At 48.3% G+C, this 15,989-nt stretch overlaps 2 protein-coding genes across 2 annotated transcripts; both read left to right on the top strand.

The window, feature by feature from the left end:
* Positions 1-7,298: 7,298 nt before the first annotated feature.
* Positions 7,299-9,256, top strand: LOC123129319 (peroxidase 16-like). The gene is made up of 4 exons (XM_044549533.1): positions 7,299-7,591; positions 7,756-7,953; positions 8,512-8,671; positions 8,760-9,256. The coding sequence occupies exons 1-4, from the start codon at positions 7,361-7,363 to the stop codon at positions 9,254-9,256; spliced, it is 1,086 nt and encodes a 361-aa protein (XP_044405468.1). The 5' UTR covers positions 7,299-7,360.
* A 3,534-nt stretch (positions 9,257-12,790) lies between these two features.
* On the top strand, positions 12,791-14,404 carry LOC123130021 (peroxidase 45). The gene is made up of 4 exons (XM_044549975.1): positions 12,791-13,113; positions 13,193-13,384; positions 13,740-13,899; positions 13,994-14,404. Exons 1-4 carry the CDS (start codon positions 12,892-12,894, stop codon positions 14,368-14,370), a joined length of 951 nt encoding a protein of 316 aa, XP_044405910.1. The 5' UTR covers positions 12,791-12,891; the 3' UTR covers positions 14,371-14,404.
* The last annotated feature ends 1,585 nt before the right edge of the window (positions 14,405-15,989 follow it).

The following is a 15,989-nucleotide window of genomic DNA, read 5'->3' as shown; positions in this document are numbered from 1 at the left end:
CGTCGGCCTCGAACGGGAGGCAGTGCGTGCGGTGCGCCTCGGTCGCGACGTCGACCTCCAGCAACCCGTCGGGGTTCCGGCGCTCCCCTGAGCCTGTCTTGCCGGTGGTGACCAAGTAGAGCTTGCCTTGGACGAGCACCGGGAGCAAAGTGGACATCAGGGGGCACTTGGAGCGGAACGAGCTCTGGCGCCATCCGCCGCCGCCTGCAGCGCCGTCTAAGGTGCACACGCACATGTCGATGTTGCTCCCGTCGATGGAACTAAAGGGCGAGAATGTGAACCGGAACAGCTTATGCTCTTTGGTGGATGGGCTGAACCCCAGGGCGAAGATGTGGTAGATGGTGCCGCTCGTGAACCACTTGGGCGGAGGCGCCTTGGGGACCATCGCCGTCTCGCCGGTGACGGGGTTGCAGATGAACGTCGGCGCGTCGGGACTGTCACGGACAAGCCCGAAGCAGAGAAGGCCGTTGCAGACGTTGGATAGGCTGTAGCCGCTGGGGATGGTGACGCGGTGTAGCATGGCCGCGGGCTTGGACGGGGAGGAGACCCTGAAGAAGCTGGCCTCGTCGGGCCTTCCGGGCTCCCGCGTCACCGTGACGAGCAAGGCCTCAGGGGCGCGCGGCGGAGACGTGGTCGGCCTCGGCCTCGGCGTGGAGGGTTCGGAAAGTTGGGTCGGCGACGACGCTGCGCCATAGCTTGGAGACGCAGCAGCAGCGGATCACGTCCCTGGTGGACAGCTTGAGCAGGATCTCCTGCACCATCTCTGCCGATTCCGACGGCGGAGCGGGAGCAGGAGCAGGTCCCCCCATCGTCGACGGTAGATCGAAACAAAGATCGAGATCGATTTTCTGCTGACGGTTTACCCGGGCGGGCACGTCTGAAGCGGACAACCACAATGGAATACGTGACAGAAACTGCTTATATATTGGCACAACTAGTCGCCGAGATAAAAGAAAAATAAAACTAGTCTCCAAAATAGATGGATCGATGGATAGATGGATCTCGCGGCCGTCATTTTTGGAAGTTGCCCCCACGTACGGTCCCCCATGTGTCAGAAAAGGAAATCCCACCCTCTCCCTTGCCTAGCCACGGCAAAAAAAAGAATGCTTAGGTCTCCCCCCACCACGGCAGAAACCCTGCCCCCAGCACAGATCCATAGCAGTCTGCTTTTTTCTTCCCTTGACCCGCTATATCTCCCAGCCGCCGGCGGCTGCAGGCCATGGCCTAGCAGGGGGAAGAGATCCTTGCAAACAGAAAACACAAAAAAAGGGACGATTCAAGCCAAATCCTGAAGAAGGCCATAGATTTTGCCCTGCAACTCTGTTGCTGATCAGGCAATATTGTGGAGCAAACAGTTGGCAAGAAAATTTCGACAAACTGGGCAATTCCTCCCAGAAAAAACACCAAGGTAGAAGTACTCTGCACTACTATTGTCCCTACTAATCCTTGGGCAAAAACAAAACAGAAAATCTTGATTCCTGTTTAGTTCTTGAACTACTGGGACTACCCCTCTGTACCTCCCGTGTGATACTGCTAGCTTTCACCTGTAGTTGCCTCCTCTTCCCTATGTTGAATCTGGATGCTTGAGAAGAAATGTTTGCTCTTGAATTATCTTGCCTATTGTCTTGACCGGCATCGGTGAACCAACGAGCCCCTGAGTTAGTGCTCAGCCGGCCAATGTCCGAACTTGGCTCTACCGGTGGTAGGTAGATGAGTAAGATCCGAGTGCCGAGAGGAGGAGGACATACCGATATGCGGCGCGGACTGGTTGAGGGGATGCATGGTTCAGTCCCTATCAAATCCATCGAAAACAGGATGGCCCCCGCGGCTGGGATGCATCGAATCCCCCACTGGCGGCGAGGGCCGTAGATCTGCTGATTTAGGCGCGACCGTCGGCGAGAGAGGACGAAATACGTGTGGTGGAGGAGCATGGCGGGTCGGGGTGGGGGCAGGGCCGGTGGCGCGTGGTGGCCGACGGAGGCTAGAAAGGAGCCCCCAGAGTAGATGCGGCAGGAGTGGGGTGGGTGAAGACTAGGAAAGAGGGGGTTGCTTTTGCTCGGGTGGCTGGGCGTCCAAGTAAAAATAGGAGCCCGCGGTGCTAAGGAGTAATTTTTTTTACACCTCCATCCAGTTTACGACTTCGGCTAGGTTCCGTTTAGAGGAGTAGAATTAAACTTTAATTTTTACTCCTCTAACCAGTTTTAGGGTTCAGCTACTATGCCCTTATACACTTGAAAGAAAACTATACTTGATCACCATTATTATTTCCTGCAGGTCACCTGTATCATAGCTCAGTCAAGGTTTCTTTTCTCCGTCCCATTTTTTTATCCAAAAGGGGGGAAACCGGTTTTCATAAAATCTTGAAAATTTCAAATTCTTTCATACAAAATTATTCAAATGAATTTTGAATTCAATTTTTTACATCAACTATTATTTTTGACAGGATGGGGCATATGCTCCATTTTACTGTATTATACATATTATATTGGACCACATTAACTTTTTTAGGTAAAGTAGGGGCTTTATTGAATAACTATAGTGTCTGAAATATAGATTATATCAGGCACTACCCCTAGCCCCAAATGGCGCTTGGTTACAAGTATCAAAGAAGCTTTAGCTAAATCATGTGCTTCAGAATTAGACTCCCGGGCTTCAAAGCAGAAAGTAACTTCCTCAAAGTCCTTCATGCGATAATGAATCTCATTGATCTCCGGTGCATAAACTGACGCTGCATCTTTCTTGATGTTCGTGACAACCTTGAGGTAATAGGATGCAATTACCAGTTTGGGTAAGTTGAGATCTTTTGCAAGAGCAAGGGCCTCATTACATGCTTGTGCCTCCAAAGATGGCAGGTCAAGAAGTCCATGAAACGACACAGCAGACGACCACAAGAACTGGTTGCCATTCCCTAGGAGGAGACACCATCGAACGATCATTCCCGTTCGTTCGAGCGAGCGAACATTTTTTGAGCATAATTGATTTGGTGCCAAAAATTGGCATGCCAATGTTTGGCATTGTGCCAAATATTGGCTACTATTTGCTTGATTACCGAGTTGTCTTTCCATCTCACACAAAGTTGCCAATAGTTGGCAAGTGTTGGTATTGCCAATATTTGGCAATGCCAAGATATGGCTAGCCAAATATTGGCAGCAAACCAATCATGATCTTTGTTCGCTTGGAGAACCCAGGGCTAAATAGGCCCACTCAACCCATTTAATGCTCCTCCCAGCCCGTAATCCATTTTACAAAAAAAAAATCCAAATTCTTGTCATCTTATAAAAATTACTAAAAATGAATTATCACCGGCTCAAAGTTTTTGGATGCATAAAAAGAATTCCATGATTTTACTCTACATAATTGACATTACCAAAAATTGACTGTACAAAGAGTTTTCACAAAATTGAAAGTGACATATTTGATTAATCTATTATTGATGAATTTTGTTTGTGAGATGTTTCATGTCATGTCACTGTGCAAAAGACTGCCATGTTTGTGATACCATTTTCTTTGTTTTCGCCATGGACCAACACAAAATGCCATGTTACAGTACAAAAAAGTCTAAAAGTGTACCATCCTCCTAATAATAAAAATGTCATCCTCTTAATAGTAAAAATGCCACGTTATTAATAATAAAACTGCCATGTACAAAAACAAACTTGACTTGTGAACATTAAGAAATAAAAATGTCATCATATTAATAATAAAAATGTCATTCTCTTAATAATAGAAATGCGATGTTATTAATATAATAAAACTGCCATGTACAAAAACAAACTTGACTTGTTAACATTACGAAATAAAAATGCCATCCTCTTAATAATAAAAATGCTATACTCCTAAAAGAAAAAATGTCGTGGTACTAATAATGGAATTGTCATGTACAAAAACAAACTTGACTTGTGAACATTAGAAAAAAAGTTTAAATTTTCCATGCGACAAATTACAAAAAAATATCAAAACTGTTGTGTTTAATTTTTTTTTGAAAAATTTCCATGTACCTAAGCAAAAGAAAACATATTTTGCCATCTCGTAAAAAGTAGAAAAATAAGAAGGGACCGAGATTCTATCCTAGGTCTTTGAGGTGGAGGCTCACGTGATAAGTCAGTGCGGTGGGTGCTAGTGTTTTGTATAAGACAACGTTCGCTGGATTTGTATCATAGTGAACGAGTTCAAAATCTGATGTGTCTCATGTCCCCTGTGCCAAGACTCGTGCAATGAAACCAACATAAAAGAGCACGTTCGCCGGGATTGGCCCCTGGCAAACAGGTCCCAATTGAAATTTTTGGTTATATTTACCTACAACATACACAAACTCATGCTTGTTCTGGTGGTTAGTTTGTTGTGCAGCTTCTGCAGAGGTCATGGGATTGAGTCCTCCTAGCTAAGTTTTTTTTTCTATTTTACCTGCAAGTGGCCCACCGGTACAGACAAGAAACGTGTGATCGGTTCCATGACCTCCAAGGTGAAATTTGGTAGCTGTTTCCGCTGTGGTAAAGCAGGTTGTGTGTCTACAAAGACATATGCACACTATATGATCATTTGTGTAGTTCAAATTCAAATAAATTTAAAAAATTGTTCGTAGCGACATTTCTTGATGGGTAACGGGCTGGTTACCGACCGGTTTCCAAAAATCTCAGTTGAAAAAAAAACAAGTTCAATACACATGAGATCTGATGGCTCAAGGTGGAGAACCAAGGGACGACATATGAAACTGTAAGTGTATGGCCGTGCTCCGATGATTCCAAGGGTGATTCCACCAATTAAAGTGGAATTGGGAGTTTTCCACCTGTGTGCGCTGCCTCACCCCTTGCCGGAATGCGGGGGCTGGGGAAGTGTTGTTCATGGCACTCATTGTTGATTCTTACATGATCTTTCGAATTGCTCACTACAAAATGCAAACCAACAACAACCACACTTTATGGTACCAAACTTGAGCGGCTTGATCTCAACTACAACTATCTTTGTTCTTGTGCTCCCCTCCTCCTCCTCCTCCCCCCCCCCTCACCAACACACACAATATTGTATCATCCTGATCACTGTTGGATCCATTCAGGTACCATCATTCTCTCTGTTGTCTTCCATGAACTTTGGAACATCTTAATATAACATAGTTTCAAAAATGACATGATATTTTTGTTGCAAACTCCAACCCTATTAAGGAAGTTATGACAATTCTATATTTTCCAACACAAAACACATGCTCTCACATAGATCTTGCCTTTATGTTTAGGGTGAGCACGTGATAACTAGGGTCTCGAACATACTGGAGATGCTCGTGGGTGGTGCGAGATTAAATCTATGTGAATTTGGGCACCATAATAACCAAGTGAAAGGACATGACAAAAAAATAGTTGTGTGTCATTTTGTCGTGGTCATAATAACAACACTTTTTACTACATTGCCATATGGGTGTGCCCCATAATGTCTTTCATCACTAAGATATTGAAGTTTAGTGGTTACTTGAGTTTCGAAATGAATTTTGTGCAAAACTTGTAACCCTCGTTTGCCATCTCGACATACAAATATCGAATAGAGAAGATACCCCACACAGTCAGGCTCCAATAGAAGATGCCAAGTTTGTGTGATTTGTTAACTGCCATCAACATATTAACAAGGTACAACCATGCCATCCACTTACGACAAAGAGCGCACGCCAAAAACCAATATCCCTGTTACGCGCGCAAAGTATTTTCCCTGGTTCAAGGGCTCCCCGCCCCAATTTCATTGATATAAAACTGATCATACACGACAGTGGTTTCAAAAATAGGAAACCAAGCGTCACCAGAAAAGCACAGCCGCCCCACCTGATCTCAAATATCTTGTTATATACTTCCTCCATTCCAAAATAATTGGAGGTCTAGATATGTCATAAGTCAAACTTGTCTAAGTTGGACCAACTTTATGTAAAAACCAACAAAGATCTACAACACTAAATATACATAGTTCAAAATATATTTAACTCTAAATATCATTAGACCAAATTGGTGTTCTAGATGTTTATATATTTTCATATAGACTTGGTGAAACTTAAACAAGTTTAACTCAGGCAAACCTAAAACTTCGATAATTTTGAAATGGAGAGAGTAACTACTACACAATATTTGAGCCCAAAAGACCAAACCAAACCAGATCCCAGAAAAGCGAAACATCACTACCGTTTCTTTCTTGTAACAGAACTGAGGCTACGAGTCATTGACATTACAGATACAACTTTCTATGCGCAAGACTTGATTCACATCTCACGAGTGCACCTTTTTTGCCGAAACCTTTTTTTCTCAAGAACCCCTGGTGAAACGACAAAGCATCCAGCGATCCGCTGCACCATTGGCCCCCAGCCTTTTCTCCTTTGAAAAATCTCAACAGCTCTCTGATGGGTTTTTTTTTTGCCCCTATTCGCTGGCTCGATGCTCCTTTATGTACGGTATGCCATATACTAACACGGAAACAAATAGATGCTAAAGATACCGCTGCAATATGATCATACTGAATCTACTCCGGAAATGAGCATTATCTCTAGTTTTCCATATCGATCAAATAATCGCAGCAATAACTTAACAATGCTCCAAGCATATACCAGCTGGCTATATCACAATGAAGGAACACGTGATCCATATAACTTTGTCATCACAAAATAAGCAGTTATCATTATCTACGCCTCCCCTTTTATTGAGATTATCACTAGACCACATACATTATCCCTAGGTAATTCCCAATTAAAGATATCCGTTGCAGTAGTGTGTTGCCGTTGAGTGATGATATGTGAACCTCGTGTCTCTACCATTCCCACCGATGAACAAACCCGCGCTAAAGAAATCGTCCTTCACTTGTACGTTACCAGAATGGTGAGCTGTCGCATGAGACAGATTTTGAAGTGGAGATATTTGTCACTTTGCAACTCCTGCCACTTGAGAGTTGAGACAGATATGCGGAGGTGACGATGACAGTTTGCTGTGCACTGGACTACTAGAGTCCAAGCGACACATGCAATAACGACGTGACCATTTTTGGAGGTGACGACGCGGCAGTTTCAAAGTATGCTCATGCATGTGTACATCCTTATTCGATGGTCACTTCCGATAAGGATCCAGCGCACTTGAACATCACCGAGAGACCAGCGTTGTCGTGGCGTGTAAAGTTATCGTGGCGTGAGCTTCAGTGCAGTTTTTCTTTAGTCACGCCGGACCGGCAGCGGCCGCCGGGCCGGCGGATGGACGCACGCGCGGCTCTGATCGACCGTCGAATATATATGCTGGAGTAGGGTGGCAGCAATCACTCTCTCGTACTGCATCTTGTAGAAGATCACGCAACGCAACAGCCTTAACAAAAATAGCAGTTGATTGAAGCAGGGTCGATCCATTCCATGGCGAACCTCGAGTCGTTAGCCTCACTCGCCGCCATCGTCGTCCTCATCCTCCTTGAAGCCGCTGTCCTGTCCTCGTTCGCGGCCGCGCAGCTGCGGCCGGACTACTACGCCAGCGTCAGCCCCAACCTGGAGGGCATTGTCCGGTACTCCGTGAAGCAGTCCATGGCCAAGTCCCCCATCTCCGCGCCCGCCACCCTCAGGCTCTTCTTCCACGACTGCGCCGTCATGGTATGGCTATGTTACACATTGACCAAAGTAATTGATAGCTACTCCCTCCGTTCGAAAAATTTTGTCTCTCAAATATTCATTTAAGGAACAAACTTGAAACAAGTTTTTTCAGACAGAAGGAGTATCATGCAAGACTGACTGACCGAAGCACGTCATGCGTGCAGGGCTGTGACAAATCGGTCATGACCATCAGCCCGACCGGCAACGACGAGTGGCGGAACCAGGACGACTATTCGCTGAAGCCTGAGGGCTTCCAGACGATCCTGGACGCCAAGGCCGCTGTGGACAGCGACCCACGGTGCCGTTATAAGGTGTCCTGCGCCGACATAATCGCCCTTGCCACAAGAGAGTCCGTCTCCCAGGTTAGTGTTGGTCTAGCCAAAAGCTATAAAAATCGATAAATATGGTAGAAACAAATATACTCCTTCCGTCCGAAAATACTTGTTCGATGAATGGATGTATCTAGATGTATTTTAGTTCTAAGTACATCTATTTGTATCCATTTCTACGATAAGTATTTCCGGACGGAGGGAGTAGTACTTGGGACATGCATTCGTATATGATATATCACATATACTTGATGTATACCCAGCCATAATAACAAAGTAAAGATTGACGCATACAGCCAATTATAGCAACAAATGAGTGAGCCATAACAAAGGCATGCATAGCAGAAAACATCCTGCTATAATAAAGCAAAGCATGGCATATATAGCTTTAGCGTGACGCTAAACTAAGGTCCAAATATAGTACTAGTACTAATTAAACTACACTATAGCATATTATTAGCAAAACAAAAATTCAGTGAATAACACATGTAGCTTTAATTTTGCGAAATAGCCCATTATTTAAAATAAAATACAGTACTAGGAGGACCATCTTCCTTTGCCATGAGACGACCATGAACACATGTGCTGCAGAGCGGAGGGCCGAACTACACGGTGGAGCTGGGCAGGTACGATGGGAAGATCTCGACGACGAACAGCGTCATACTGCCGCACGTCAATGACAACCTCGACAGCCTCAATGCCTTCTTCTATACCCTAGGCCTCTCCCAGATCGACATGATCGCGTTATCAGGTACATGATTCAGCTCAACACGTCGTCGACTTCTGAATCTGATCACGTCGGCCGACCTGTTGTTGACCACCATATACCACCCCCTCAGGTGCCCACACCTTGGGCGCGGCGGACTGCAGCTTCTTCCAGAACAGGACCAAGGGCAAGGACCCGAGCATGAACCCGAGCTTTGACGCGCAGCTTCAGGGCACCTGTGCCAGGCAGAACTTCGCGTTCCTGGACGACGTGACACCGGGGGGATTCGACAACTCCTACTTCAAGCTCCTGCAGAAAGGCAGGGGCCTCCTGGGCTCCGACCAGGTGTTGTACACAGACGAGAGATCACGCGGTACCGTAGACTACTACGCGTCCAACCAGGGCACCTTCTTCTACGACTTTAGCGTTGCCATGACAAAGCTCGGCAGGGTCGGGGTCAAGACGGCTGCTGACGGCGAGATACGCCGTGACTGTCGGTATCCAAATATGATACTTATAGCATATGAAGATTGCTCATTGCCCAAACCCTATGCCATTGTAAAATGTGTAAGGGTGAATTCCACATATGCCATTGTAAATTATCTGTACCCTACGTTATTCCAAAACTGAAATTTTGCAACACGTATACATATTCCACTACCGTCAGTTCACTGCTAGTGGACCGTCAAGTGGCAGCTGAAAAATATAATTTTGCACTTGGTCTTACCTTGTGATGATTTAGACAAATGACTGTATTTTGCAGCGTAGTAAACACATAGGAACATGGGACCCGCTCATGACTGCACTTCTATGCGATGATTTAGTTCACATTTTTTTTACTTCCATATAATGGATAATCCATATTCAAGAACAAATAAGATTTACTCCTTTTTGAATAATGATTTCGCCATTTCATACGTTGAGGGAAGAACAGATCTGAGCGTTAAGAACTCATCCAAAATCTCCACCTACATCCCAGGAATCAGTGAAATTTTGTACTCCCTCCGATCCAAATTAATTGATGCAGCCTCTATACAACCTCTATACAATGTTGTATAGAGGTTGCATCAATTAATTCAGATTGAAGGGTGTAGTAACTTAAGGGAAGGAAAGCGAGGGCAAAATGATGAATCAAGGCTCTTGAGGAGCAAGATGGAGCACAGTGGAGAGGTCGAGTTGCACCGGGGCACCGTGTAGCTGCAGTGGTTGCAGATGAGGATCACGCGGTGAAGGTGGAGCCCAACGGCGGCGGTGAGAAGGGCGCATGTGTATAGCCCCAAGCAGTCCTTGCTGCTCAGGGACCGGACAAGGAGAGAAGGTATGAAGTTGTTACCGCCGTGGCCATGGCTGTTGCGTAGGAAGACGCCGAGCGTGAGATGGTGGAAGAAGAAGCCGGAGGAGGACCTTGCCGCCGCAGTGTGGGAAGAGGGCAAGGCCGGAGCGACCGTTGTGCTTGCTGCCCCCACGGCCCTCCTGCGCGCCGTGCTGCAAGTGGTTGATCGAGGAGGCGATAGCTGGTGTGTGGGGGTGGGGTGACTAGGGCCAGTGGCTGGGGAGGGAGACCAGGGCCGTCTTCTGGCAGGAGTGCGGCGGCCACCGGATGGGGAGGGTGACCGGGACCGGCGCGGCTGAAGCAGGAATGGCGACAGTGGCAAGTGGCTGGATCATGGGAGGAGAGACTCAGGCGAAGAAGGTTGTGCCTAGTGCGGGACAGATATAGGTGGCTGATGGGCGTGCTTGTCAGAAGTCCCGCCGGCTGGACGGCGGCGGCAGTGTAGAGAGCTCCCCGGTGAGTTTTCTTGACGGTCAGCGGCGGTCCTCGGGGTCCCTCCTCACCGGTGGTCGGGCCTGCGACGGTGGCTTTATGCATTTTACGATGACAACTGAGATAATGCAGCACTGGGGTGTGTCCGGTCGGGGGGGGGGGGGGGGGCTGGAGGAATGGGCGGTGCTGACGTGCTCGGGGCACCCGTAACTGGCTTAGGGGTGTGCCGGTCTAGATGCGTCCGCTCCCCCACCCCCCCCTTTCCCTAGCCGCGTGCAGGTTGTCGCAACTCTGGCGATGTTCAAGGCGGGTTGTTTGCTGCAGGACGTCAGTCAGGGGCGTCCCTCTGGTACAAAGCTGGCCTCGTTGGATGGTCTTGGGGGTGTGTGGATGTTGGGCGGCGGCGCTGGCGCCGGCAGGCGTGGCGTTCGAGGGCAGAACCTCCGTCTCAGGTGCGGGCGGGCAGCCATGGCTTCCTGGGGGGCTTGGTTGCGGGTGGTTGGCAGAGCGGGGGTATGTCGGAGGGGTGTGAGGGTCGGGTACATCACTTGCCCAGTCCTCGTACTGGCCGTCAGCGGCGGCATCTATGGACGTCGTATCCTTCTTGAAGGCTCCATCACAGTGCTCCCACTCCTTCATGTGGCTCAGGGTGAAAACTTGATCTTTGGATCGGACGATGGCGGCTATCCGTGGTCATACCCTTCTGGGAGGCACCGTCCTGGAATCCTTGCTACGTCATTGTTGTCTGCCCCACCCCTCGGTGGCTCCAAGTTGTTTTTCTTGGCTCATCTCTAGTTTGTTTGGTTGTCATTCGAGTGGTGTGCGGGCGCCCGACACCTTTATATCTTGCCTTGGGTGTGCATGTTGTGTGCCGTGGTGGTGTGTGTTTGTACCGGTTCGCTCGGATGTATGTGGTGAGGGTCAGTTATTGACAGATGGGTCAAGGGTATGATTGGGATTATGAAAAAAATGTTAGCATGTTTGAGTGGTACGCTGTCAAAGAGGGGTCAACTTTTGATTTAGAACACAATGCAGACGCGGGCACTTATATATACGTGCGTACATTCACCCTTACGAACACACAAACCCTATCTCTATAAGCATGCTTCCGCCAAACATATGCTAGTAGCTAGCAAACCTTCCGCCAAATGCAATAGTAATCATTAGTAGCTTCCGAAAAAAAGTGAACGCATGCATTCTTAGCTAGAAAACCTTCCGCCAATGTAGGCATGCAAATCACCTTAGTGGCTTTTGCCAAACAGGCTAGCAGCCTTCCGTCAAACGCCAACGCTAATTGCCACTCACACAAAGAGGAGAGGAGTACGTGATTCTTTTGATTAGCCAGGCAGTCGCAAACCTTTCCCATATTTACTTCTGATTTGTGGGAGTTCGGACATGCGGACACGTCTGCGGACTTGTCTGATAACACGTTGGATGACGAAAAACGATCCAAACATGCCGGTCCAGATGTTTGCAGGCGTTTTCGTGACGGTGTTGGAGATGCCCCAACCACGGTTCTTGGGACGGTTTTCGGGACGGTGTTGGCTGGGTGGAGCGTCCGCAACCACGCAGCTTTCCCAAAACCTCGTGTTCCGGCCGTTCACATCCAAAGAAATCGTCCTTAACTTGTACGTTTCCAGAACGCTGGGCTGTCTGCCACATGAGAGAGAGAGATATCAGAGAGAGAGAGGGAGAGCTTGGAGTCTGCCACTTGAGACAGATATGGGAGGCAGTGGAGTCGTGAGGATTAAACCTCGTGGAGAGGCGTCGGCATGTGCGTTCTTTTTCAGATAATCTCCCCATGCTTTGTCATGTGTCCGCGGCAGATCCAGCCTAAGAAAAGCAAAATCCAGTTGTCACTTTCGATATGAATCCTCGGATGTCATGTGAGTGAGACACTCCGGGTCGAAAATTCTCCAGCAGCATATGTATATCCAAGTATCCGACGTACTTGAACATCACCGAGACACCAACTGAATCGTGACGTGACAAGTAACCGTAGCGTGAGCTTCCGTGCAGTTTGCTTGCTTTAGTCACGCCGGCCGGTGGACGCGCGGCTCCTTCCGTCGAACAGTGCCATTAGGCCCCTTTCAATGCTCCACCTTATACAGGTGCTAACCCTTCCACGTAGGCAAAAAATCTGATGTGGCAAGTTATTTAAGAGGAGAGATATGAGTGTGATAACCCCAGAAAGAACCAATGCTAAACGCGTGAACCTAGACAAAACATTTAAAGGAAGGGAACCCACCAATACATGAAAAGCTTTAGTTGCTAAATCATTAAATGAAGCAAGCTTATCAACCATAAGCTAAGCACCTATGCATTGGGAAGTATAATTGCTAACCTATTTAATGTGCTTAGCACCTCATCTAAACACCCATGCATTGGCAGCAGCCTTACTACTAGGACTGGAGTAGGGCAGAAGCCATCACTTTCGAACAGCTAATTAAGAAATTTTGTAACAGTGTTGACAAAAGCAGTTCAAGGGGTCGATCCGTCTATGCATTCCATGGCGAATCTCGCCGCCATCGTGTTTGTCGTCGTCCTCAAAGTGGCTGTCCTCTCGCCGTTCGCGGCCGCGCAGCTGAGGCCGGACTACTACGCCGGCGTCTGCCCCAACCTGGAGGGCTTTGTCCGGAGCTCCGTGAAGCAGTCCATGGTGAAGTCCCCCATCTCCGCCCCCGCCACCCTCAGGCTCTTCTTCCACGACTGCGCCACCACGGTATGGTACACATTGACGCAAGTAATTAATTGATGGCTATTGTGCAAGACTGACAGACCGACGCACGTCATGCGTGCAGGGCTGTGACGCGTCGGTCATGATCATCGGTTCGACCGGAGACGACGAGAACCCCGACAGATATTCGCTGAAGCTGGAGGGCTTCCAGACAATCCTCGACGCCAAGGCCGCCGTGGACAGCGACCCGCAGTGCCGTTACAAGGTGTCCTGCGCCGACATAATCGCCCTCGCCACAAGAGAGTCCGTCTCCCAGGTAGGATGACTATTGGCTGAAGGAATGTGTGACATGGCGTATCACACAATTCTTTGACTCAACCTGTGAAAGTTTCAAGAAGTTTTGCCCAATGGATAAAAACATAGTACAAGCAAATTTCAGATTCATGAGATGGTGACATGGCGTATGACTAGGCGCTGACTAGGACGTCGATTGGTCGAAACTAGTCAAAGAAAAAGAGTGAAAAACCACCTCAGGGCTGTTTTTCGTCCGGTATTGAAAGTTGAGAGTTGTAAATTAGACGACTTCGTATTGCGTTTTAAACTTTGGCGGTAATTTGGGGGTGTAATATGGACTTCTTTCTTCCCTGAACAAATGTGTCTGCAATCTGCAGAGCGGAGGGCCGAACTACACGGTGGAGCTGGGCAGGTACGACGGGAGAAAGTCGACGGACAGAAGTGTCAGGCTGCCGCACCCCAGCGACAACCTGGACAGCCTCAACGCCTTCTTCTCAACCTTGGGCCTCTCCCAGACCGACATGATCGCACTATCAGGTACATGAACTGATGAACATGATTCAATTCAACTCAACTCGTCGTGGACTTGTTATTGCGAGTATACGATAACCACCATATCGCATCGCTTCAGGTGGCCACACCTTGGGCGCGGCAGACTGCGACTTCTTCAAGTACAGGACTGGTGGCAACGACCAGAGCATGAACCCGAGCTTCGACGCGCAGCTCCAAGGCACATGTGCCAAACAGAACTTCGCGTTCCTGGATGACGTGACACCGATAGGGTTCGACAACTTGTACTACCGGAACCTGCAAAACGGCAGGGGGCTCCTGGGATCCGACCAGGTGCTGTACACGGATGAGAGGTCCCGTGGCACCGTGGACTTCTACGCGGCCAACCAGGGCACCTTCTTCTCCGACTTCGCCATTGCCATGACGAAGCTCGGCAGGGTCGGGGTCAAGACGGCCGCTGATGGCGAGATACGCCGTGACTGCCGGTACCCAAACTAAGGCCCGTCAACCCGTGCAAAGGCACGGCCTAGCAGTGTTGGACAAAAAATGAAGAATAAAATCTCTGGAATAATGTTTTGCTTTACTTAAAAAGGAAATTTCAATTTGTCTACTTTAGTAGTTCATTATGTACAATATTCAGAGTAATCTATTTGTCTATCTATCTGAAAATGTCGTATAGAGCTCGGGCTACATGATATTTCATACCATATGATATATTTATAGTAGCGGATTATACTTGGTGGAGATACATGAGCTGACAACAGCGAATTGAAAATAACGTAATGAGCAAATCTTCAAGATTTCAAACTCTTTCTTTTTCCATGACACAATTGGATGTGCGTCTGCCACGCGATCCCAAGTTCTGGTATGTGAGTCGCCTGTATCTTCAGACCGGGTCGTCTTGTGTTGAGATTTTAGCACAGTCCACGGTCACACAGCCCTGCCCAGAAATCCATCTTATTTGGCCCATATCTCCACTTCATCGAAGCACATGGTATGGGCCCACACTTTCACCTCGCCGTCGTCATGGGCAAGGATGGCGAGACGAGCGGTGATAGAATAGGGGGAGAAAGAAAGAGCCCTAAAAAAGAAGGTAAACGGTTACACCCGGTGCGCCGGCCGAAATTTCAGCCGGACGAGCGCGAGCCACCAGATAAGACCCGATTGAACAGCTACCCGAATGCTGATCCCCTCGCAAAGCTTCTCCAGCCTTGATCCTATCGCTCAACCAGGACGCATCTTGGGTTGCTCTCGTCCACCCACTTGCTTCTCCCTTATCTCCTACCTCTTTTCCCTTTTCCTCCTCACGCTACACATATCCTCACCTACCTCTTCTCACGGCCATGGTACCAAGGGAAGAGGTGGCTGCCGCAGCAAACCCGTGAAAGATTCTGTGCTCGGTGGCTGCTGGGACTGTTGGTTGCCGGCGTTGGAACCCCTCGAGGTTCCGGTGCTGGGACCCGCGAATATCGGTGCTGCCGCCGGCTTTGTGGAGGGCGATGGACCCGGCAGGAGATGCATTATTTTGCGCCCAAACGGCGCGATGCTACAACTTGTGTTTTGTTTTGCTACCACCGTCGGAGATTTTTGGTGGAAATGGCGATCGTTTTTGCTGGAGATTTGCAACTTGCTATCTTATTTTGCTACATCCCATATCGATTTTTGTTACAACCGGTGACAATTTTTGCTGGAACCCGGCGATAGATTTTTTGGGATGCAATCAGTGGTGCGCCCGAGCACCGCGGTGACAGGAAGTGTGATGCTACAACCGGTGTTCCTCTTTCCTGGAACCAGTGATTCAATTTGCTGGAACCTGTGATCCAATTTGCTGGAACCAGGAAGACACAAATTTTTGCTCGAACCTATGATGCAATTTGTTGGAAGCGGTGAGTTGCTTTGCTTGAACTGACAACGTCAGTTGTTGCGGCGGGCGAGGTCAATTTTGCTGGAAAACGATATGTTGCGGCAACCAAACTGGGAGCGGCACCATGATAGCTGCATCGGGGTATAATTTTTGCTGGAACCCGCATGGTTTTGTCCAAGGCAAACTGTACTTGGTCACCACCGGCCGTACAGAACCATATCAGCCCCGGAACCCTGACGGGTTGCTGGAGGTT

Source organism: Triticum aestivum, chromosome 6A, assembly GCF_018294505.1.
Source record: "Triticum aestivum cultivar Chinese Spring chromosome 6A, IWGSC CS RefSeq v2.1, whole genome shotgun sequence".
Classification (NCBI taxonomy): Eukaryota; Viridiplantae; Streptophyta; class Magnoliopsida; order Poales; family Poaceae; genus Triticum; species Triticum aestivum.
This window is presented reverse-complemented; position numbering and strand designations above follow the sequence as displayed.

Bases quoted from the DNA above. Each gene is read 5' to 3' on its own strand.
- LOC123129319 (XM_044549533.1), top strand. From the start codon at position 7,361: ATGGCGAACCTCGAGTCGTTAGCCTCACTCGCCGCCATCGTCGTCCTC. The intron at 7,592-7,755 runs GTATGGCTATGT...TCATGCGTGCAG, and splicing joins TCCACGACTGCGCCGTCATG to GGCTGTGACAAATCGGTCAT. The intron at 8,672-8,759 runs GTACATGATTCA...CCACCCCCTCAG, and splicing joins CGACATGATCGCGTTATCAG to GTGCCCACACCTTGGGCGCG.
- LOC123130021 (XM_044549975.1), top strand. From the start codon at position 12,892: ATGCATTCCATGGCGAATCTCGCCGCCATCGTGTTTGTCGTCGTCCTC. The intron at 13,385-13,739 runs GTAGGATGACTA...TGCAATCTGCAG, and splicing joins CAAGAGAGTCCGTCTCCCAG to AGCGGAGGGCCGAACTACAC. The intron at 13,900-13,993 runs GTACATGAACTG...GCATCGCTTCAG, and splicing joins CGACATGATCGCACTATCAG to GTGGCCACACCTTGGGCGCG.